General features: G+C 40.8%; 1 protein-coding gene across 1 annotated transcript; it reads left to right on the top strand.

Annotated features, from left to right (window-relative positions):
- The first annotated feature begins 9,036 nt into the window (after window positions 1–9,036).
- Window positions 9,037–10,317, top strand: LOC136065547 (uncharacterized). Its single transcript, XM_065768884.1, has one exon. It carries the CDS (start codon window positions 9,037–9,039, stop codon window positions 10,315–10,317), a length of 1,281 nt encoding a protein of 426 aa, XP_065624956.1.
- The last annotated feature ends 10,327 nt before the right edge of the window (window positions 10,318–20,644 follow it).

Below are 20,644 nucleotides of genomic sequence, written 5' to 3'. Positions count from 1 at the left end.
AGTAAAAGAGGATCTCCTTGTCTGAGTCCTCTAGATGGATGAATATTACCAAAGGTTTTGCCATTAATAAGGACAGAGAAAGATGGTGTAGTAACACAACCCATCACCCTTTCTATCCACCTATCTGGGAAGCCCATCCTTTGCATAATACCCTATAAAAAAGTCCACTCCACCCAGTCATATACCTTGCTAATGTTTAACTTCAGAGCTAGCGAGCCTTTTTTACCCTTTTTCTTGCTATGCATGGTGTGTATAGTTTCATAAGCCACCAAGATATTATTTGTGATGAGGCATCCAAGTACAAATTCACTCTAAGTGGGAGAGATGATATAGAGGGGAACCTGTTTTAATTTGTTTGCTAAGACATTGGATATAATTTTATAAATGACATTACATAAACTGATAGGTCTAAATTCAGGCATTTTCTTCGGGTTCTTCACTTTAGGGATAAGAACATATTAGTATGATTAATGTCATGAACCATGACACTAGAATTTAAATAATCCAAAACAGCAGTAATTACACTATCCCCCATAATATGCCAAAATTTTTGATAAAAGAGAGCATTCATACCGTCAAGTCCAAGAGCCTTTGTTGGTCCCATTTGGAACAATGCTGCCTTGATCTCATCTACACTGAATTCACTAGACAAAATATTTTGCATATCAAGAGTTACCTTGCAAGTAACTGCATCTAGGCATCCATATATCTAATCACATGTTCTTGCACTAAACGGAGTATCAAAATAATTCGAAGCCACCTTTGCTAAACCCTCCATATCTTCCCCCCAATGGTCCTCTACATTTTTAATTCTCTGAATATGGTTTCTCCGCCTCCGTTGAGTTGGTTTGGAGCGAAATAGTTTTGTGTTTTTATCTTTGTATTTTAACCAAGGAATTCTAGACCACTGTGCCCAATAAATCTCCTGCTTCAATAGGAGTCCGTCCATCCTTTTGCTTGCTACCAGAAATTCTGCTCTATTCTCAGTCGTGACATCTGCTTCATTCAAGGTCTCAATTCGTCATTGTAGCTGTTTGATCTCCACAATATTCGAGTGGGTCGTGGATGAACCCCATGCCATTAACTCCACTCCACATGTTATAATTTTTTCTTGATCAGCCCCGACCCCGTTGCTTCTACCTCGTCCATATCCCAGGCTTCCCTCACCACCATTGCACAATCTTCCTATAATAGCCATGATTCTTCAAACTTGAATTTTCTATCTCTTCTTGGTCAATTTTGTTTGTAAGCTTGAGTTTGAAGTATAATCGATAGGTGATCCAACGCATGAGAGGAGAGATGTGTGATTGTGCTTAGTTTATATTTCTCCCCCCACTCCTTAGTCGCAACCGCTTGGTCAAGCCTTACCTTCGTATTTGCATTTCCAAGCCTTTTATTACTCCATATAAACTTAAATCCCAAATCCTCTAGTTGAAACAAATCCAAGGCTTCACGAAACGCATCAATCTGACTTACCTGCGAGGCGTAGAAGTCACCAATACATAGCCATGGTCCATCAACGAAGGCTTTTAGGTGAGCTTAGAGCTTCTAAGAATTCTCCCTTTGGTTTGCTTCAGGCCAATTGTAGAAGCATGTTAGAAACCATTCAAAACTATTGTCTTCCTTCACTTTTGCCAACACATGATTTGCAATAAAATTTATTACCTCCAGCAATACATCATTCTTCCAAATCAATGCCAAACCTCCCCCTAAATCCGAATTTTTCACAATAATCCAATTTGGAAAAGGAAAATTATCGTATAGTTTCTCAAAGCCTTCCTTATTCAGTCGAGTTTCCATGGGAAAGCACACCATGGGAGCTTGTTCCCTCGTAATCTTGCAAAGGCTATAGTCTGTCCAAGGGTTTCCAAGCCCTTAGCAATTCCAACTTAGGAGCCTCATTACTCTTGGCAAGGGTGGTCTAACACCCCTAGGGTTGTAAACGAGCTAGGCTTTGTGAGTAGTGCATGTTTAAGCTTGGCTCATCAATAAAAATCAAATGCTCAAGCTTGGCTCGAGCTTGAGACAAGCCTAAAAACAATGTTTGAACTCGAGCTTGTGAGAATGCCAAAAAGCTTGAGCTCGGCTTGGCTTGACTTGATTAACTAGTCAAGCCAAGCTTGAGCTCAAACTCGAGCTCAAGTCAAGCTTTTTAGCTTAGGATTCAAAAAAAGGCAACATCAAATGCTTATATCACCAAAAATTAAGTAAACAAAAAACAATAATATACTCATTTTATCATGCTTCTAATTCCACCCGTGATTAGAAATTGCTCAAATTACAAATTTACATAATTAAATCCATCCATTCATCATTCATTGTTTATAGCTTGAGTAATTGTTCAAAATACAATTTTTACATCCACATTTGTCATCCATGCAACTATAATCTTCACAAATCTAAATAAATTAACATTCCAAAACATATATGAATAAACAAGCTATAAATTAACATTCTAAAACATATGTGTAATATCATAATAATGAGTTTATTTAGTAAACATATATCAAGCTATAAATGAGTCAAAGCTCGGCAAGTTTTTATTGAGCCCTATTGTTCACGAGCTTGTTCACAAATAATTTTTTTTTTGTTTGGGCTGGGCTTATTTATCAAACAAGCCTAAAACTAAGGCTTAAGCTTAGCTTATTTATAAACAAACGAACATGAATGAGCTTTTTATCGAGCCAAGCTCGAGTTGTTCATCAATGGCTTGGATCGTTTACAGCCCTAAGTCCACCCACCCCCGCTGATATATCATCATTAATGGCACTTCCACTGTCAACCTTCCCATGCTTCACAGTCTGCCATCCTTCAGCATCCCTCAAACTCGTTTCAGCCTCTTGCACCAATTCTCTCTTCTCAAGTGTTGGTAAGTTAAGAGCCCTAGTCACCCCACTAAGGCCAAAGTCCATATGCTTGAATCTTGCCCTTTGGCTTTAGGTTTTGCTGAAGTAGGCCCAATAACTTCAGAAGCCCAAGTAGTAGTAAGGATAGAAGGCGTAGTAAAAACACTCACTATTTGAATTTGAATTCCCCGTAACCCCCTCCACAAATATAGTTTTTGTTCCATCTTCCACGTTATCATGAATTTCGTTATCAACGATATCAATCTGTTGGAAATCAAAGGTTATCCTTGGAATCACAGACTCGCCATCATCGGGACAGTTACTCTTCATGGGTTGTTCTGCAACCTTCTCCTCTGCCATTGAAAGCATCCCAATCATGGATTGGTGGTTTGTTGCTTATTCTAGAATGTCACCTGTATCACCATCAGAGCCAAAGTTTGGACTTGTATCCCATTTAGGAGGGGACCCGGGCCGACCACTCGAAGATTTCAACCAATCACCATACTAATACTCGACCTCCTCTCCATTTTTTTACAAGGCAAAGTGTTGTGCACAATGCCTTAGATCGTGTCCAAGCAGCCCGTAGAAGTGACAAAACATTAGAAGTCTCTCACATTTGAAGGTCACCCACATACGTACACCATCTGATCTAGCTATTAAACCGCCACGTCTGAATGATTTGTAATTGGTATTGCAATGCAAACGTGCATGAAAAAATTAGGGTCATCTTGTCTTCATCTCCTTTCCACTTCCTTGACTACACCCAATATGTTCCCTACTTCCAAAGTAACTTGGGGAGAAACCATATGTAATGGGGCTCCCCATATTTGAACCCATAAAGAAGCATGGCTCATTTGTATATTCCCTATACATCCTTTTCTGCCATTGCTGGAGCATAAGTAGCTGATTATCGAACGTCCAATGGTAGCCTCTAAGCATTCAAATTGAAAGGGAAGAAATATGGGCTACGATACCTAGTGTGACGGGACGGGCTAATTATGGTTCATGGGCTGAAAAAGAAACGAGCTTGTTATGTGCAAGGCCTGAAGTGGACGGACTCGGAATGGACAGATGACAGAGGAATGGGCTGATCAGCCATGGGCCTGCTGAACCTCTTAATGCGAATACTTGTGGCCCATTCTCAAAAAGCCTTAAACAGAATCCTAGTGCAAAGTGGATTCTAGAATTTATGTATATCGGTGAAGATCTTCCCTATAAGGAGAAGACTTGTCCACCACGTTTTGGACTCTTGAAGATGATTTCTACAAGGAAAGGACTTCGACTCCAAGCAAAAGAGGGAAAACTTTCGACTACTATAAAAGCCCCAATACCCTCACTAATCAAGGTATGCGTAATTAAACCTCTCAGCACTCTGGAGTTGTAAAAAAGGATCTAACTTAACGAAGAGGCTTTGCAGCTACAACTAGACCTAGTCGACGAAGTCCGGGCTACAGTAGAGTAGAGGTTGGCCCGATACCAGAACCTCATGGCAAAATACTACAACTCCAATGTTAGACACAGAGATTTTCAGATCGGAGACCTTGTGCTACGGAAGGTGATGGGAGCAGCTAAAGATCCTTCACAAGGAAAACTTGGCCCCAACTGGGAAGGACCCTACAAGATCTCGTCATGGCAGAGGAAGGGGACCTACCACCTCGAAACCATGGACAGACGGAAGCTACAGCACCCATAGAACACGGAGCACCTTCGAAAATACTACCAGTAGAGACGTTGTGAAGATATGAAGAACATTCCCCGTTTTTCCAGTTTTTCATTTTCCTAGTTTTTATTTCAATCAGTTCTTTAAGTACCTTTTTTAAGCCCAAGGGGACAGGCATTTTTGACTTATTACAAACATATGGTTTTAGTTTAATTAATAAGAGGAATATTCAGACTCGACTATATTTGTTAACAATGGACGGAGAAAAATTAAGTCCACAAGCTGGACGGATCATCCTAAAAGGATGATAACCCTAAAGTCCAGATAACGAATGGACAAGAAATAAGTCCACAAGCTGGACGGATCATCCTAAAAGGATAATAACACTTTTAAGTCCAAAAGAATGGACAGATCATCCTAAAGGATGATAACTCTAAAGTCCAGATAACGGACGGACAAGAAATAATGTCCACAAGCTGGACAGATCATCCTAAAAGGATGATAACTCTTTAAGTCCAAACTGCAAGCTGGACAGGTCATCCTAAAAGGATGATAAATCTAAAGTCCAGATAATGGACGGACAAGAAATAACGCCCACAAGTCGGACAGATCATCCTAGAAGGATGATAACACTTGAAGTCCAAACCACAAGCTGGACAGGTCATCCTAAAAGGATGATAACTCTTACCGTCCAAATAACAGGCGAACAAGAAACAATGTCCACAAGCAGGACGAATCATCCCTAAAGGATGATAACTCTTAAAATCCAGATAATGGACGGACTAGAAATAACGTCCACAAGCTGGACGGATCATCCTGAACGGATGATAGTACTTTATGTCCAAAAGATGGACGGATCACCCTAAAAAGATGATAACTCTTAAATACAAACGACGGACGGATAAGAAGTAGAGTCTGCAAGACTAGACGGGTGGTCCCTAAAAATAAAAAAAGAATGGACGAAGCACATAAACTGAATGGAGTCCATCTAATAACATTAAATACACTCAAAGTAAAATGATTGCATTTTACAAAAATAAAATAATGGTCAACGGACCTTGCAGAGTTTAACAAACATGCCAAGAAAAAGAACTAGAACGGGCTATGTTCAAAAACCCAAAACATGACAGGGCGTTAGAAATTGTTCTACACTTGAAAAAAAAAAAAAAGGCCAAGTTATTACAAATCCTCCACTGGAGTCTCTCTTTCTTCAAGGGGACGGTCCTGGGCATCCTTAGCTTGGCTTTTAGCAACGGTCTGGTCTGCGGGAGCTTCATGGACAGGAAGGTTCTCGTCAAAGAGAGCGTCTGTATCTTCTAACTGAACGGGTTGAACAAGTGATGGCTCGGGGGCAGTGATGGCGACGGCAGACAGGTCCACATTCGGGTGCAATGCCTTCACCTGACGAATGGCATCGTCAAAACTGTCGTTATAAGCAAGACTCAGTTCTGCGATTAGGGCGTCGGAGTCAAAATACTCGTGTATCGTGACCTCCTTCGCCTGACGGACCTTATCGTCTTTCTCCTTCAAAGCCTTCTTTAGACGGTCCGTCAGCTTGATATATTCGTCCCGAGCCATCTCAGCCATCTTAAGTTTCTTCTACTGGACGACCTTCCAGGCCTTAAGCTCAAGCAGCTCATCCTCCAGCGCCTTGGCTTTCTCACGAACATGGCCAATGGTCGTCTCATGGTTGAGACACCGTCCCATCATGCCCTTCATCATGATCATGGCCTAAAGGACAACGAAAAACATAAGTAAAATATCAAAGGCAAAAAGAAAAGGGGTGAAAGGACGGACCATATGATGATGGATGAGTTACCTGTGCAATATTGAAGAAGCCCGTCTTTCCATCGCCTCCGTCGAGTGGTTCCCCAAGTCCTCGTAGTCGTCAGTAGTAATGATGGACGACAGCCTCTCAAGAGCATACTTGGAGTCCTCACGAAGTAGGACGAGTGGCTTCTTCTGGCTACAAGACGGGCCCGTCATTAGGCCCTTACCAGCCCCATGCTTGACCGGGGTGACCATCTTATTCCCTCTAGCCATCAAGCCAACGATTGGCTCCAGGGGAACCTTGGGCTGTTTGGGTGCACGATCACCCTTCACGGGCAGTTTCCTCTTAAGATTTTGTTTGCTGGAGCCCATCCCCATAGGGTCCGTTCCTTCTTTGTTTTTTGTAGCTTGAAGTCTGATAGCTACTCGCCTTTTAGCATCCTCCATCTCTGAAAGAGGTAGACGGGTTAAAAAAAAAATTAAAAAAAAAAAAAAAAAAAAGGATAAAGGAGGGGCGATGGACTTAAGTTGACGGGTGCGCTTCTCATACTTAAGTGCCACTAGGGTTGGCTCGGGCCCGTCGCAATACCAATGAATGGTGTTGAGACTAACGAGCTTAGCCCAGGTCTGTTCCTCAGGTTTTGTCTTTGCAAAAATTTTCTCAAGGAAGCTGAATTCCTCAAGAGTGATTTGTGGACGTCGTCGAACTGTGCCAAAGAAGACGGACGTTAAAATGCAATAAATATTAAATAAACTACACTTAACCGTTTCTATACAACGGGCCACACCAGATGGGTTTAAAACGCCCTAAACTGTGTCGACGGGCATATAGTCCGTCTCCCCTAGATGACTTATCTAACCGTCTCCTTTGACGAAGAAATAGCGACTCTTCCAGTCTCTGTTTAAGTTTGGGGTTTCATATATAACTTTTAGGACGGGGCTCCTAGGGACAAAGCTATACATGCCCCTTGATTTATCTATCTCGTCTGGATGGTAGTAGTGGAGGACTCCCTATCGTAAGCCTTCTCCTACCGTCTAACATAGCTCCGTACAGAACCTCCATTGCTATAAAAACCCTCCAGGTGTTAGGAGATACTTGGCTGATGGATATACCTAAGTATTTAAGGAGTTCACGATGCAGTGAATTTAGAAGAAATCTTAGGCTGGCCTTGAGCATCTGTTCATACACCCCTATGTCGTCCACTCCTTCATAATAGCATTTTTCTGACATATAGGGCAGACGGAGTGGGATGTGATCTGGGATTTGGTGACGGGCCCTAAGGGTATTAAAGTGAGGTTCTTTAATGGTGGACGTAAAGGCGTGTACCGTCCACTCTGGAAGCATGATAAACTCCCTAAGTCCATCAGCTCCCACGACAGATCTAACTATCGGCTCTTCGTCGTCAGCTGAACCCTCTTCTATTTCAATCATCTCCAAGCCCTCATTTGTTGAGGACGAGGAGGATGAAGATGGACTACTCTCCTCGCTCGAAGTGTCTTGGTCTTTGGGACCTGACGAGTATACCTCTTCTTAGTTCGCCCCATCACGGACGACTGACTGGTTACTTGATGCACTAGACATGGCCTACATGTAATGACAAAACCTAAGACTCTGATGGGTTTGGAAAGAGCAACGGGGGCATAAAGTCTAAAAAAGACAGCATTAAAAAGTAAATGAAAATTAAAAGAGGACGGATAGAAGATTGCTTACCAAAAATTCGGAATGAGCAAGATGTTGCAGACGACGGGTATAAAAGTGAACGGAGTATTCTCTGATAGGTATGACGGACTCGCTTTGACAATTTTTTCCAGTAAAAAGTGGAAAAATGAAGGGTGGAGGGGTCGATATTTATAGAGGATGTGCACAGAAGACGAAGTGACACCTTGTTCTAAAACAACGACCATTGAAGGGGTGACACTTGGCACGGATCATAAATGTGTTACTTCTAATCTGTCAGTGTACGGAGATAAGTTCACAGTGCTAGGTATCATAGTCATATGATCGAGGTTTTACAACCGTCCCCCACGGGTCCGTTCGCTTAGTTATGACGGACCCATCGGGTGAGGGGGTAACGGAAGTGGCGAATGTGTGTCGACTTCACGGACCTTAACAAGGCATGCCCGAAGGACAGTTACCCCCTCCCGCGGATAGATGCACTGGTCGACTCTACGGCCAGACACCAGCTCCTAAGTTTTATGGATGCCTTTTCAAACTATAATCAGATCAAAATGAAGGAAGCTGACCAAGAGAAAACGTCCTTCGTCACCAGCCAAGGACTTTTTTGCTATAAGGTGATGCCATTCGGACTCAAGAACGCTAGGGCAACGTACCAAAGATTAATGAACAAAATGTTCGCGCATCAGATTGGGAGGAACGTACAGGTCTATGTTGACGACATGCTAGTCAAGAGCCTGTGCGAAAATGATCACCTGAGCAACCTCCAGGAGACATTCGATACCCTACGATCATACAACATGAAGCTAAATCCAAGCAAGTGCGTATTCGAAGTAACGGCGGGAAAATTCTTAGGGTTTATGGTATCCCAAAGGGGAATAGAGGTCATCCTGAAGCTGGAACCGCCAAGGACAATAAAGGACATGCAAAGCTTGAACGGCAAAGTTGCGGCCTTGAACAGGTTCGTCTCTAAAGCGACGGACAAACGTCTACCGTTCTTCCGCATCCTGAGGAAATCATTTGAGTGGACGGATGAGTGTTAGAAGGCATTTGAAGACCTGAAAAAATACCTCGCCTCTCCACCCATGCTCAGCCCGTCTAAGCCAGGAGAAGACCTCTATTTGTATCTAGCAGTTTTGCGGGTAGCAGTGAGCGCGGCCTTAGTAAGAGAAGAGGAAGGAACTCAGCAACTCGTCTATTTCATAAGCAGGGGATTTCGGGGGGCTAAAGAAAGGTACCCCCAGATGGAGAAGCTCGCTTTTGCACTGGTAACCATAGCCCGAAAGCTCAAACCGTACTTTCAGGCCCATACTATCATCGTCTTAACGGATCAACCCCTAGAAAGAGCAATGAGCAGCCCTGAAGCTGCCGGACGAATGGCCTTGTGGGCGATAGAGCTAAGCGAGTTTGACATACATTATCGACCGCGAACTGTAATAAAGGGACAAGCAGTGGCAGACTTCATCGCCGAGTACACCCAAACGGAGCACAAGGGGGCACATGCCCTTAGACAATGGAACATCCATACGGACGGATCTTCAAACAAGCAAGCTGGAGGCGCTGGAGTATTAATTCAAACCTCTGACGGAGAGAAAATCAAGTGTATGATTTGGCTAGTCTTCCTAACGACCAATAATGAGGCCGAGTATGAAGCGTTGGTGGCAGGATTAGACCTCGCAAGGGCAGCAGGTGCCGAGGACATGGTTGTACATTGCGATTCACAGGTAATAATCAGTCAGATTAGCGGCATCTATGAGTGTAGGGGGGAAAAGATGAAGAAATATCTGGAGGAGGTCAAGAGTCGGATCGGCACCCTCCAAGTCACATTCGTCCAAATCCCGAGGGAGGAGAACGAATGTGCTGATCGTCTTGCAAAAGCAGCCTCCGCAGAGCTTATGACAGTCCCCGATCAGGTATTGTCGTTCATCCAAAATTCCTTAATCATTGACAAAGGAGCAAAAGTGCAGGAAGTAAATCCTGAAAACAATTGGACTACGCCGTTAATAGCATACCTAAAGGCAGGCACGCTTCCAGACAACAGAGACGTAGCAAGAAAACTGAAAGTCCGAGTTTCGCGATTTGTAATGATCAATGATGTCTTATACAAAAGGGGATTCTCACGACCATACCTAAGGTGTTTAGGCCACGAAGAAGCAGACTACGTAATGAGAGAAGTCCACGAGGGTATCTACGAAAACCATTCGGGGGCACAGTCCTTAGTACACAAACTGATCCGAGTAGGGTACTATTGGCCTACAATGCAAAAGGATGCACAAGCCTACGTCAAGACTTGCGACAAATGTCAAAGGTTCAGCATCCTAATCAGGCAACCAACCGAGGAGCTGACACCCATGACAGCCCCCTAGCCGTTTGCCCAATGGGGACTAGACATCATGGGCCCTTTCCCGACAACTGCACGATAGCTAAAATTTCTGGTAGTAAGGATCGACTATTTCACTAAGTGGGTGGAGCCAGAAGCCCTGGCAACTATCACAGAGAGGAACATTAGAAGCTTTGTATGGAGAAATATCATATGCAGGTTCGGGATACCAAGGGTACTCGTCTCCGATAACAGAAAACAGTTCGACAATAAGGCGTTCCAAGATTTCTGCTCGAAATTAGGCATTAGAAATCACTACTCGTCACCCGCACACCCACAGGCCAATGGGCAAGTCGAAGTCACAAACCGGTCCTTGCTCAAAATCATCAAAACCCGGCTCGAGGGGGCAAAAGGCATCTAGCCTGACGAGCTACCAAGTGTCTTATGGGCATATCGTACTACGGTAAGAACGCCCACTAGAGAAACACCATTCAGACTAGCATACGGAAGCGAGGCTGTCATTCCAGCAGAGATAGGGCTTACGAGCTATCTGGTGGAAAGCTACAACAATGATAAGAACGAAGAGGCTTTGCAGCTACAACTAGACCTAGTCGACGAAGTCCGGGCTACAGTAGAGTAGAGGTTGGCCCGATACCAGAACCTCATGGCAAAATACTACAACTCCAATGTTAGACACAGAGATTTTCAGATCGGAGACCTTGTGCTACGGAAGGTGATGGGAGCAGCTAAAGATCCTTCACAAGGAAAACTTGGCCCCAACTGGGAAGGACCCTACAAGATCTCGTCATGGCAGAGGAAGGGGACCTACCACCTCGAAACCATGGACAGACGGAAGCTACAGCACCCATAGAACACGGAGCACCTTCGAAAATACTACCAGTAGAGACGTTGTGAAGATATGAAGAACATTCCCCGTTTTTCCAGTTTTTCATTTTCCTAGTTTTTATTTCAATCAGTTCTTTAAGTACCTTTTTTAAGCCCAAGGGGACAGGCATTTTTGACTTATTACAAACATATGGTTTTAGTTTAATTAATAAGAGGAATATTCAGACTCGACTATATTTGTTAACAATGGACGGAGAAAAATTAAGTCCACAAGCTGGACGGATCATCCTAAAAGGATGATAACCCTAAAGTCCAGATAACGAATGGACAAGAAATAAGTCCACAAGCTGGACGGATCATCCTAAAAGGATAATAACACTTTTAAGTCCAAAAGAATGGACAGATCATCCTAAAGGATGATAACTCTAAAGTCCAGATAACGGACGGACAAGAAATAATGTCCACAAGCTGGACAGATCATCCTAAAAGGATGATAACTCTTTAAGTCCAAACTGCAAGCTGGACAGGTCATCCTAAAAGGATGATAAATCTAAAGTCCAGATAATGGACGGACAAGAAATAACGCCCACAAGTCGGACAGATCATCCTAGAAGGATGATAACACTTGAAGTCCAAACCACAAGCTGGACAGGTCATCCTAAAAGGATGATAACTCTTACCGTCCAAATAACAGGCGAACAAGAAACAATGTCCACAAGCAGGACGAATCATCCCTAAAGGATGATAACTCTTAAAATCCAGATAATGGACGGACTAGAAATAACGTCCACAAGCTGGACGGATCATCCTGAACGGATGATAGTACTTTATGTCCAAAAGATGGACGGATCACCCTAAAAAGATGATAACTCTTAAAGTACAAACGACGGACGGATAAGAAGTAGAGTCTGCAAGACTAGACGGGTGGTCCCTAAAAATAAAAAAAAGAATGGACGAAGCACATAAACTGAATGGAGTCCATCTAATAACATTAAATACACTCAAAGTAAAATGATTGCATTTTACAAAAATAAAATAATGGTCAACGGACCTTGCAGAGTTTAACAAACATGCCAAGAAAAAGAACTAGAACGGGCTATGTTCAAAAACCCCAAAACATGACAGGGCGTTAGAAATTGTTCTACACTTGAAAAAAAAAAAAAAGGCCAAGTTATTACAAATCCTCCACTGGAGTCTCTCTTTCTTCAAGGGGACGGTCCTGGGCATCCTTAGCTTGGCTTTTAGCAACGGTCTGGTCTGCGGGAGCTTCATGGACAGGAAGGTTCTCGTCAAAGAGAGCGTCTGTATCTTCTAACTGAACGGGTTGAACAAGTGATGGCTCGGGGGCAGTGATGGCGACGGCAGACAGGTCCACATTCGGGTGCAATGCCTTCACCTGACGAATGGCATCGTCAAAACTGTCGTTATAAGCAAGACTCAGTTCTGCGATTAGGGCGTCGGAGTCAAAATACTCGTGTATCGTGACCTCCTTCGCCTGACGGACCTTATCGTCTTTCTCCTTCAAAGCCTTCTTTAGACGGTCCGTCAGCTTGATATATTCGTCCCGAGCCATCTCAGCCATCTTAAGTTTCTTCTACTGGACGACCTTCCAGGCCTTAAGCTCAAGCAGCTCATCCTCCAGCGCCTTGGCTTTCTCACGAACATGGCCAATGGTCGTCTCATGGTTGAGACACCGTCCCATCATGCCCTTCATCATGATCATGGCCTAAAGGACAACGAAAAACATAAGTAAAATATCAAAGGCAAAAAGAAAAGGGGTGAAAGGACGGACCATATGATGATGGATGAGTTACCTGTGCAATATTGAAGAAGCCCGTCTTTCCCATCGCCTCCGTCGAGTGGTTCCCCAAGTCCTCGTAGTCGTCAGTAGTAATGATGGACGACAGCCTCTCAAGAGCATACTTGGAGTCCTCACGAAGTAGGACGAGTGGCTTCTTCTGGCTACAAGACGGGCCCGTCATTAGGCCCTTACCAGCCCCATGCTTGACCGGGGTGACCATCTTATTCCCTCTAGCCATCAAGCCAACGATTGGCTCCAGGGGAACCTTGGGCTGTTTGGGTGCACGATCACCCTTCACGGGCAGTTTCCTCTTAAGATTTTGTTTGCTGGAGCCCATCCCCATAGGGTCCGTTCCTTCTTTGTTTTTTGTAGCTTGAAGTCTGATAGCTACTCGCCTTTTAGCATCCTCCATCTCTGAAAGAGGTAGACGGGTTAAAAAAAAAATTTAAAAAAAAAAAAAAAAAAACAAGGATAAAGGAGGGGCGATGGACTTAAGTTGACGGGTGCGCTTCTCATACTTAAGTGCCACTAGGGTTGGCTCGGGCCCGTCGCAATACCAATGAATGGTGTTGAGACTAACGAGCTTAGCCCAGGTCTGTTCCTCAGGTTTTGTCTTTGCAAAAATTTTCTCAAGGAAGCTGAATTCCTCAAGAGTGATTTGTGGACGTCGTCGAACTGTGCCAAAGAAGACGGACGTTAAAATGCAATAAATATTAAATAAACTACACTTAACCGTTTCTATACAACGGGCCACACCAGATGGGTTTAAAACGCCCTAAACTGTGTCGACGGGCATATAGTCCGTCTCCCCTAGATGACTTATCTAACCGTCTCCTTTGACGAAGAAATAGCGACTCTTCCAGTCTCTGTTTAAGTTTGGGGTTTCATATATAACTTTTAGGACGGGGCTCCTAGGGACAAAGCTATACATGCCCCTTGATTTATCTATCTCGTCTGGATGGTAGTAGTGGAGGAACTCCCTTATCGTAAGCCTTCTCCTACCGTCTAACATAGCTCCGTACAGAACCTCCATTGCTATAAAAACCCTCCAGGTGTTAGGAGATACTTGGCTGATGGATATACCTAAGTATTTAAGGAGTTCACGATGCAGTGAATTTAGAAGAAATCTTAGGCTGGCCTTGAGCATCTGTTCATACACCCCTATGTCGTCCACTCCTTCATAATAGCATTTTTCTGACATATAGGGCAGACGGAGTGGGATGTGATCTGGGATTTGGTGACGGGCCCTAAGGGTATTAAAGTGAGGTTCTTTAATGGTGGACGTAAAGGCGTGTACCGTCCACTCTGGAAGCATGATAAACTCCCTAAGTCCATCAGCTCCCACGACAGATCTAACTATCGACTCTTCGTCGTCAGCTGAACCCTCTTCTATTTCAATCATCTCCAAGCCCTCATTTGTTGAGGACGAGGAGGATGAAGATGGACTACTCTCCTCGCTCGAAGTGTCTTGGTCTTTGGGACCTGACGAGTATACCTCTTCTTAGTTCGCCCCATCACGGACGACTGACTGGTTACTTGATGCACTAGACATGGCCTACATGTAATGACAAAACCTAAGACTCTGATGGGTTTGGAAAGAGCAACGGGGGCATAAAGTCTAAAAAAGACAGCATTAAAAAGTAAATGAAAATTAAAAGAGGACGGATAGAAGATTGCTTACCAAAAATTCGGAATGAGCAAGATGTTGCAGACGACGGGTATAAAAGTGAACGGAGTATTCTCTGATAGGTATGACGGACTCGCTTTGACAATTTTTTCCAGTAAAAAGTGGAAAAATGAAGGGTGGAGGGGTCGATATTTATAGAGGATGTGCACAGAAGACGAAGTGACACCTTGTTCTAAAACAACGACCATTGAAGGGGTGACACTTGGCACGGATCATAAATGTGTTACTTCTAATCTGTCAGTGTACGGAGATAAGTTCACAGTGCTAGGTATCATAGTCATATGATCGAGGTTTTACAACCGTCACCCCACGGGTCCGTTCGCTTAGTTATGACGGACCCATCGGGTGAGGGGGTAACTGAAAGGGAAGAAATATGGGCTACGATACCTAGTGTGATGGGACGGGCTAATTATGGTTCGTGGGCTGAAAAAGAGACGAGCCTGTTATGTGCAAGGCCTGAAGTGGACGGACTCGGAATGGATGGATGACAGAGGAATGGGCTGATCAGCCATGGGCCTGCTGAACCTCTTAATGGGAATACTTGTGGCCTATTCTCGGAAAGCCTTAAACAAAATCCTAGTGCAAAGTGGATTCTAGAATTGACGTATATTGGTGAAGATCTTTCCTATAAGGAGAAGACTTTTCCACCACGTTTTGGACTCTTAAAGATAATTTCTACAAGGAAAGGACTTCAACTCCAAGCAAAAGAGGGAAAACTTTCGATTACTATAAAAGCCCCAATACCCTCACTAATCAAGGTACGCGTAATTAAACCTCTCTAGCACTCTGTAGTTGTAAAAAAGGATCTAACTTAACCTTCAGAGGGCATTTGGCCGATACCACACCGGTGCTCTCAGAAGGTTCTTTTTTCTCTTCCTTATTGCGCAGCTGATTTTTGGAGCGTGTGGGGGACGTGTAATTCATTGGTGATTTTTTAACATCATCACAAATCATATCAAATTTCGATTGGAACTTGAATTGAAAAAGATTTGAGCTGACCTCGAGAATCTGCAACTTGTCATCCAATCCCTATGCTCGTCTTAATTTATTCTTTGCCACCCTCTTGTTGAAAGATTTGCACATAAGGAATTTGCCAATAAGGCTTAGGTTGCAATTTTCAATAGCTTCCAGCCTTCCTTCATCGGAGATTGTGATAACTTCTTCTTCATCAAGCGTTAATTTCATATTATCCAAGCTATCAATCACATCATCTGCCATGGTTATAGAAAACAAAACTAAAAACACAATACCCTTAGGTCTAGCCTAAGGGAGGGAGAGGCTTGTTGCAAAATAAGAGGGGGAGCTCCTACAAGGTAAAGGGACTCCTTATCTATTATGTTAAACTTAACTCGTGCATTACACAAATTATTGACTAGTTATATAAATTATGGTCATTCTACAGTATCCACCTATATTTTTAGTGGGTATGGCACCCACTCAAATCTTAGCCGTATATTTTTATTGTTTCAATCCAGATCAATTATTTAAGTTCAGTAGTACACCTATCACTGATAGAATAGGTAGTGAATAAAAACAAAATAAAACCAAAATAAAACCAAAAGAAAGAAACGAGAGAATGAAAGATTGGTAAAGAAAAACATAGAACCAAAGACAGAGAGGGCCAAGAAGTTGAACAAGAGACTTGGCAAGCCACCGCCACCACCACTGCCATCGCCACCGCTCACCATCCACCACCATTAGATTGTTTGCCACTGCTACCAATGAGAATTTTGTTTAGTATTTGAGAAGCTATTTTTATTTATTTGAATTTTTTTTTTTTTTTTTTTTTTGAGGTTAGATTTGATTATTTTAGTATTGAGAAGCTAGGTCTTGTGTAAGAATTGGATTTTTTTTTTCTTTTCTTTATTTTAGGTTAATTTGTTTAGGTATTTCAGCTTGATTTGGTTTGGGTATTTTGGGTTATATGTTTGCTACTTACCTGTGATAATTTGGGAACAAAGATCCAAGGACTAAAATTATATCAGCCAAAACGGGTTGTCCCCCAAAATATTCTCAAATTAAATAAGTTAAATTAACATTTTGCATTGGTGGCTCCGCATGTAGTTCAAGGTGGTCACAGGACCACCATGACCTGCCAAAATAATTAATTATTATATATAAATTTTAAAAAATTTATGATTTTATTATCCTTAAAAAAATATTTGTGACCACCCTAAAGTTTTTTAAACCCAACATAATTAATTTTTGGACAAAATTTGGCAACAAATTTGATTGTAGACTAAAATTATAACTCCATTCAATATTTTTTTATTAGATGTGAATTGTTAAAAATTCACATTGAATTACATTTTCTTCTTATATCCTCCATACTTGCAAAATTTTAAGAAGATCAATAGTTATGTCATCAATCAAATTTTAAAATTTTGGGTTTTTGTAGTCTAAAGTTACATAAAAATTTAAGTTTATAGATCAAATAATAAAAAACATCCGATTGACATGAAATTTGACGTGTGTTTTAAGAACATAAAGAATATGCAATTCAACGGATAGATTTTCAAAATATATAGCCCCGTTAATTTGTTTGGTGAGAGCTGTAGTCTTAGGCTACAACTAAGTTTGTAGCCAAACTTTGTCTTTAAATTTTGGTCCCTTTAGCAATATACTAGGTCCTTACAGACAAAAAGAAAAATCCCAATAAATATTTTATCTAACTAAATTTTTGAAAGAGATGTAACTTGCAACATTAATAATGAGAATATAATGGAAAGATTTCAAAATAAGAAAATTCCTATAAGAAAATTGTCAAATTGTGTGTGTGTTTTGGTCAATATATGAAGTTTTTTTTATTATTAAATTTTGGTCAATAATGACCACCCTGAAAAATATTCCTAGAGCCGCCACTAACATTATGTATGATTAATCATGCATGATAAAGTTTGCAACATTATAGTTCTGTCAACTTTAGGATCCCAATTATGACCTGTCTTCCCATAAATAGATATATATATATATATATATTCTCAAGCTTTGTGCCTAAGTTTTCCCGACTTTTGGTAGGTATTTTGACAATAAATATGTGCCTTGGCTTTTTCAATGATTAATTCTTTTATTTACAAATGTGGTTTATTTTTTTGTAGGTGTTTGCAGCCATGCCTTCCACTTCCACTTCCACTGCATCAGTCGATAGTTGAAAACTTGCCAAGTTTGCCCATTGGGTATGTACTATGTTTTATGGCAATCTATTAATGTATTTATTTATGCTTATAGCCTTAGGTCACGAGTCTTAGGGCATTCAAACACTGGCAAGTTTGCCCATTGGTTATGTACTATGCAACTTCACATTTAAAAGTTTTGGATAACTTATAATTATGTTAGTCACACAGTTCCTTGAGTTATTTGGATGTGAAAATGTGCATGCTTGGAAGTCACCAACTTCAAAATTTGGCAAATGCCACTTATGCAACACTCTGCCTTTGTAATCAAGGTTTCTTTGATTGTGTTCTCTATCAAAGGGACTTTTGAGTATTCTATCAATTTCAGGTTATAATTCTATTACAACACTTTTCGTTTTGTCATTTTATTACTAATATTAAGAGCAACGTGTGTGAAATTATCATATTGTAAGCAGTTTGGCACAAGTTAAGCTTGGAGAAAGAGCTTAGATTCCATTACATGTTCATTTCCCTATAATTTATGGGTTTCACACTTTGTTTCTCAATTGTTTTAGGCAGTTATGAAGAATCTAATTTATAGTTTTGAATTTTGATAAGAGGGTTTTAATAATGATATCATGTATATTTGCCAAAGTCTCCAACCCCAATGAAAATGGAATATTATAGATTTATGGGCTAGTATCAATTATCTTTGTAACTAATAGAGAGATGATGAACTCCACTTAGTTTTTTTTATTTATATATATATATATATATATAGTAAGCATTAGTAGGTGCAGCTTTGCAGTTTCCATGAAGATTTCATTTTTTTTTTTCATATTCATATCTTCATAACATTATATGCTTTTTTTATTTCTTGGAAATTTGTTCATATGAAACAAAGAGAGCAAGACCCTCAGGCAAATGCTATTGAGAACATTTCTAATGCAACTAGTTATGTTTAGTGCTTAGTCCAAAGAGTTGATACACAAATAAAGTACAAAAATTGAAAGATACATATTAAATTTTAATTTATTTCCTTTAGTATTCTAAGGTCTAAGCATTCAAATGGATGATTTTGGAAGTCACCAACTTCAAAATTTGGCAAATGCCACTTATGCAACACTCTGCCTTTGTAATCAAGGTTTCTTTGATTGTGTTCTCTATCAAAGGGACTTTTGAGTATTCTATCAATTTCAGGTTATAATTCTATTACAACACTTTTCGTTTTGTCATTTTATTACTAATATTAAGAGCAACGTGTGTGAAATTATCATATTGTAAGCAGTTTGGCACAAGTTAAGCTTGGAGAAAGAGCTTAGATTCCATTACATGTTCATTTCCCTATAATTTATGGGTTTCACACTTTGTTTCTCAATTGTTTTAGGCAGTTATGAAGAATCTAATTTATAGTTTTGAATTTTGATAAGAGGGTTTTAATAATGATATCATGTATATTTGCCAAAGTCTCCAACCCCAATGAAAATGGAATATTATAGATTTATGGGCTAGTATCAATTATCTTTGTAACTAATAGAGAGATGATGAACTCCACTTAGTTTTTTTTATTTATATATATATATATATAGTAAGCATTAGTAGGTGCAGCTTTGCAGTTTCCATGAAGATTTCATTTTTTTTTTTCATATTCATATCTTCATAACATTATATGCTTTTTTTATTTCTTGGAAATTTGTTCATATGAAACAAAGAGAGCAAGACCCTCAGGCAAATGCTATTGAGAACATTTCTAATGCAACTAGTTATGTTTAGTGCTTAGTCCAAAGAGTTGATACACAAATAAAGTACAAAAATTGAAAGATACATATTAAATTTTAATTTATTTCCTTTAGTATTCTAAGGTCTAAGCATTCAAATGGATGATTTGTGGCCAACGAGAGCTTGGCTGAGTGAGTAAGGCTCAGACGCTTCATGCAACACACCTAGGTTCGAGTCCCGCTGCCCGCAGACTTTCGTTGGTGGGTAAACTTAGTGGTGAGGTGTAGTCACAAAATGTGAGATGACTCCCGCACAGTGGTACAAAACGGGCCCTCGACTACGGGCTCCCTGACCAAGGTCATTGGCTCCCTGCCCGGGGTGTAATATGACCATAAAGAGCCCCTTTTTTTTATTCTCAAAAAAAAAAAAAATGGATGATTTGTGTTTAAATTTCAATTAGGCAAGATAACTAAGAGTGAAAAAGAAAACTAACAAGAAAATTAAGAGCACTTCTTAACTAGTAAATGCTGCTTACAAACTGTTTTTTCTTAACTGGTAAGTGCTTCTCTTTTGCTTTCTAACAAAATTTACGTTTGGCTTTGTGTCCTGCCTAGAAACTGCTTGATTATGTCATTGAGCCATTCATGTAACAATACTATTGATTTTGCTAACTGCAAATGAACAGGTTAATTATTAGCTTTGCACATTCTTTTTATTTAAATTTGTATTTTTGAGTTTTCAAACATTGTTATGCAAAAGCAAAGTAATTTTATTTTGTAGAATCTTGTGCACTTGTTGTGAAACTCTAAAGTTCCTGATTTTAGTTTAACCTTGGAATGGGTATAATCTTAACATTGATCTATACATATTAGATGCATAAGTATATTTTATTTTAGTTCTGCTTTTGGAAATGTATAGGAGATATTTGTGAAATTATTTGTTAGAAACTTTGAAGTGATGTTAAGCTATTTTATATGCATGTTGTGCAGTCTTGAAGGTGATTCATCAGATTGAGAAATGTACTAGGCTACTCTCCAAATTGGCTAAACAGAGTGCAGGAGCCCTGTCAAGCTTACTATGCTCCTATTGGACCCTTGGAATGATAAGCCAGGGAGCTCTTGGATTTTTCCCCGCCAAACCCGCCTACACCTATGTAATTATTAACTCCTTTTCTATTCCAACTGGTCAATTACCGTTTTGGCCCTAG

This window comes from Quercus suber, unplaced genomic scaffold, assembly GCF_002906115.3.
Source record: "Quercus suber isolate HL8 unplaced genomic scaffold, Cork oak 2.0 scaffold_1014, whole genome shotgun sequence".
Classification (NCBI taxonomy): domain Eukaryota; kingdom Viridiplantae; phylum Streptophyta; class Magnoliopsida; order Fagales; family Fagaceae; genus Quercus; species Quercus suber.
This window is presented reverse-complemented; position numbering and strand designations above follow the sequence as displayed.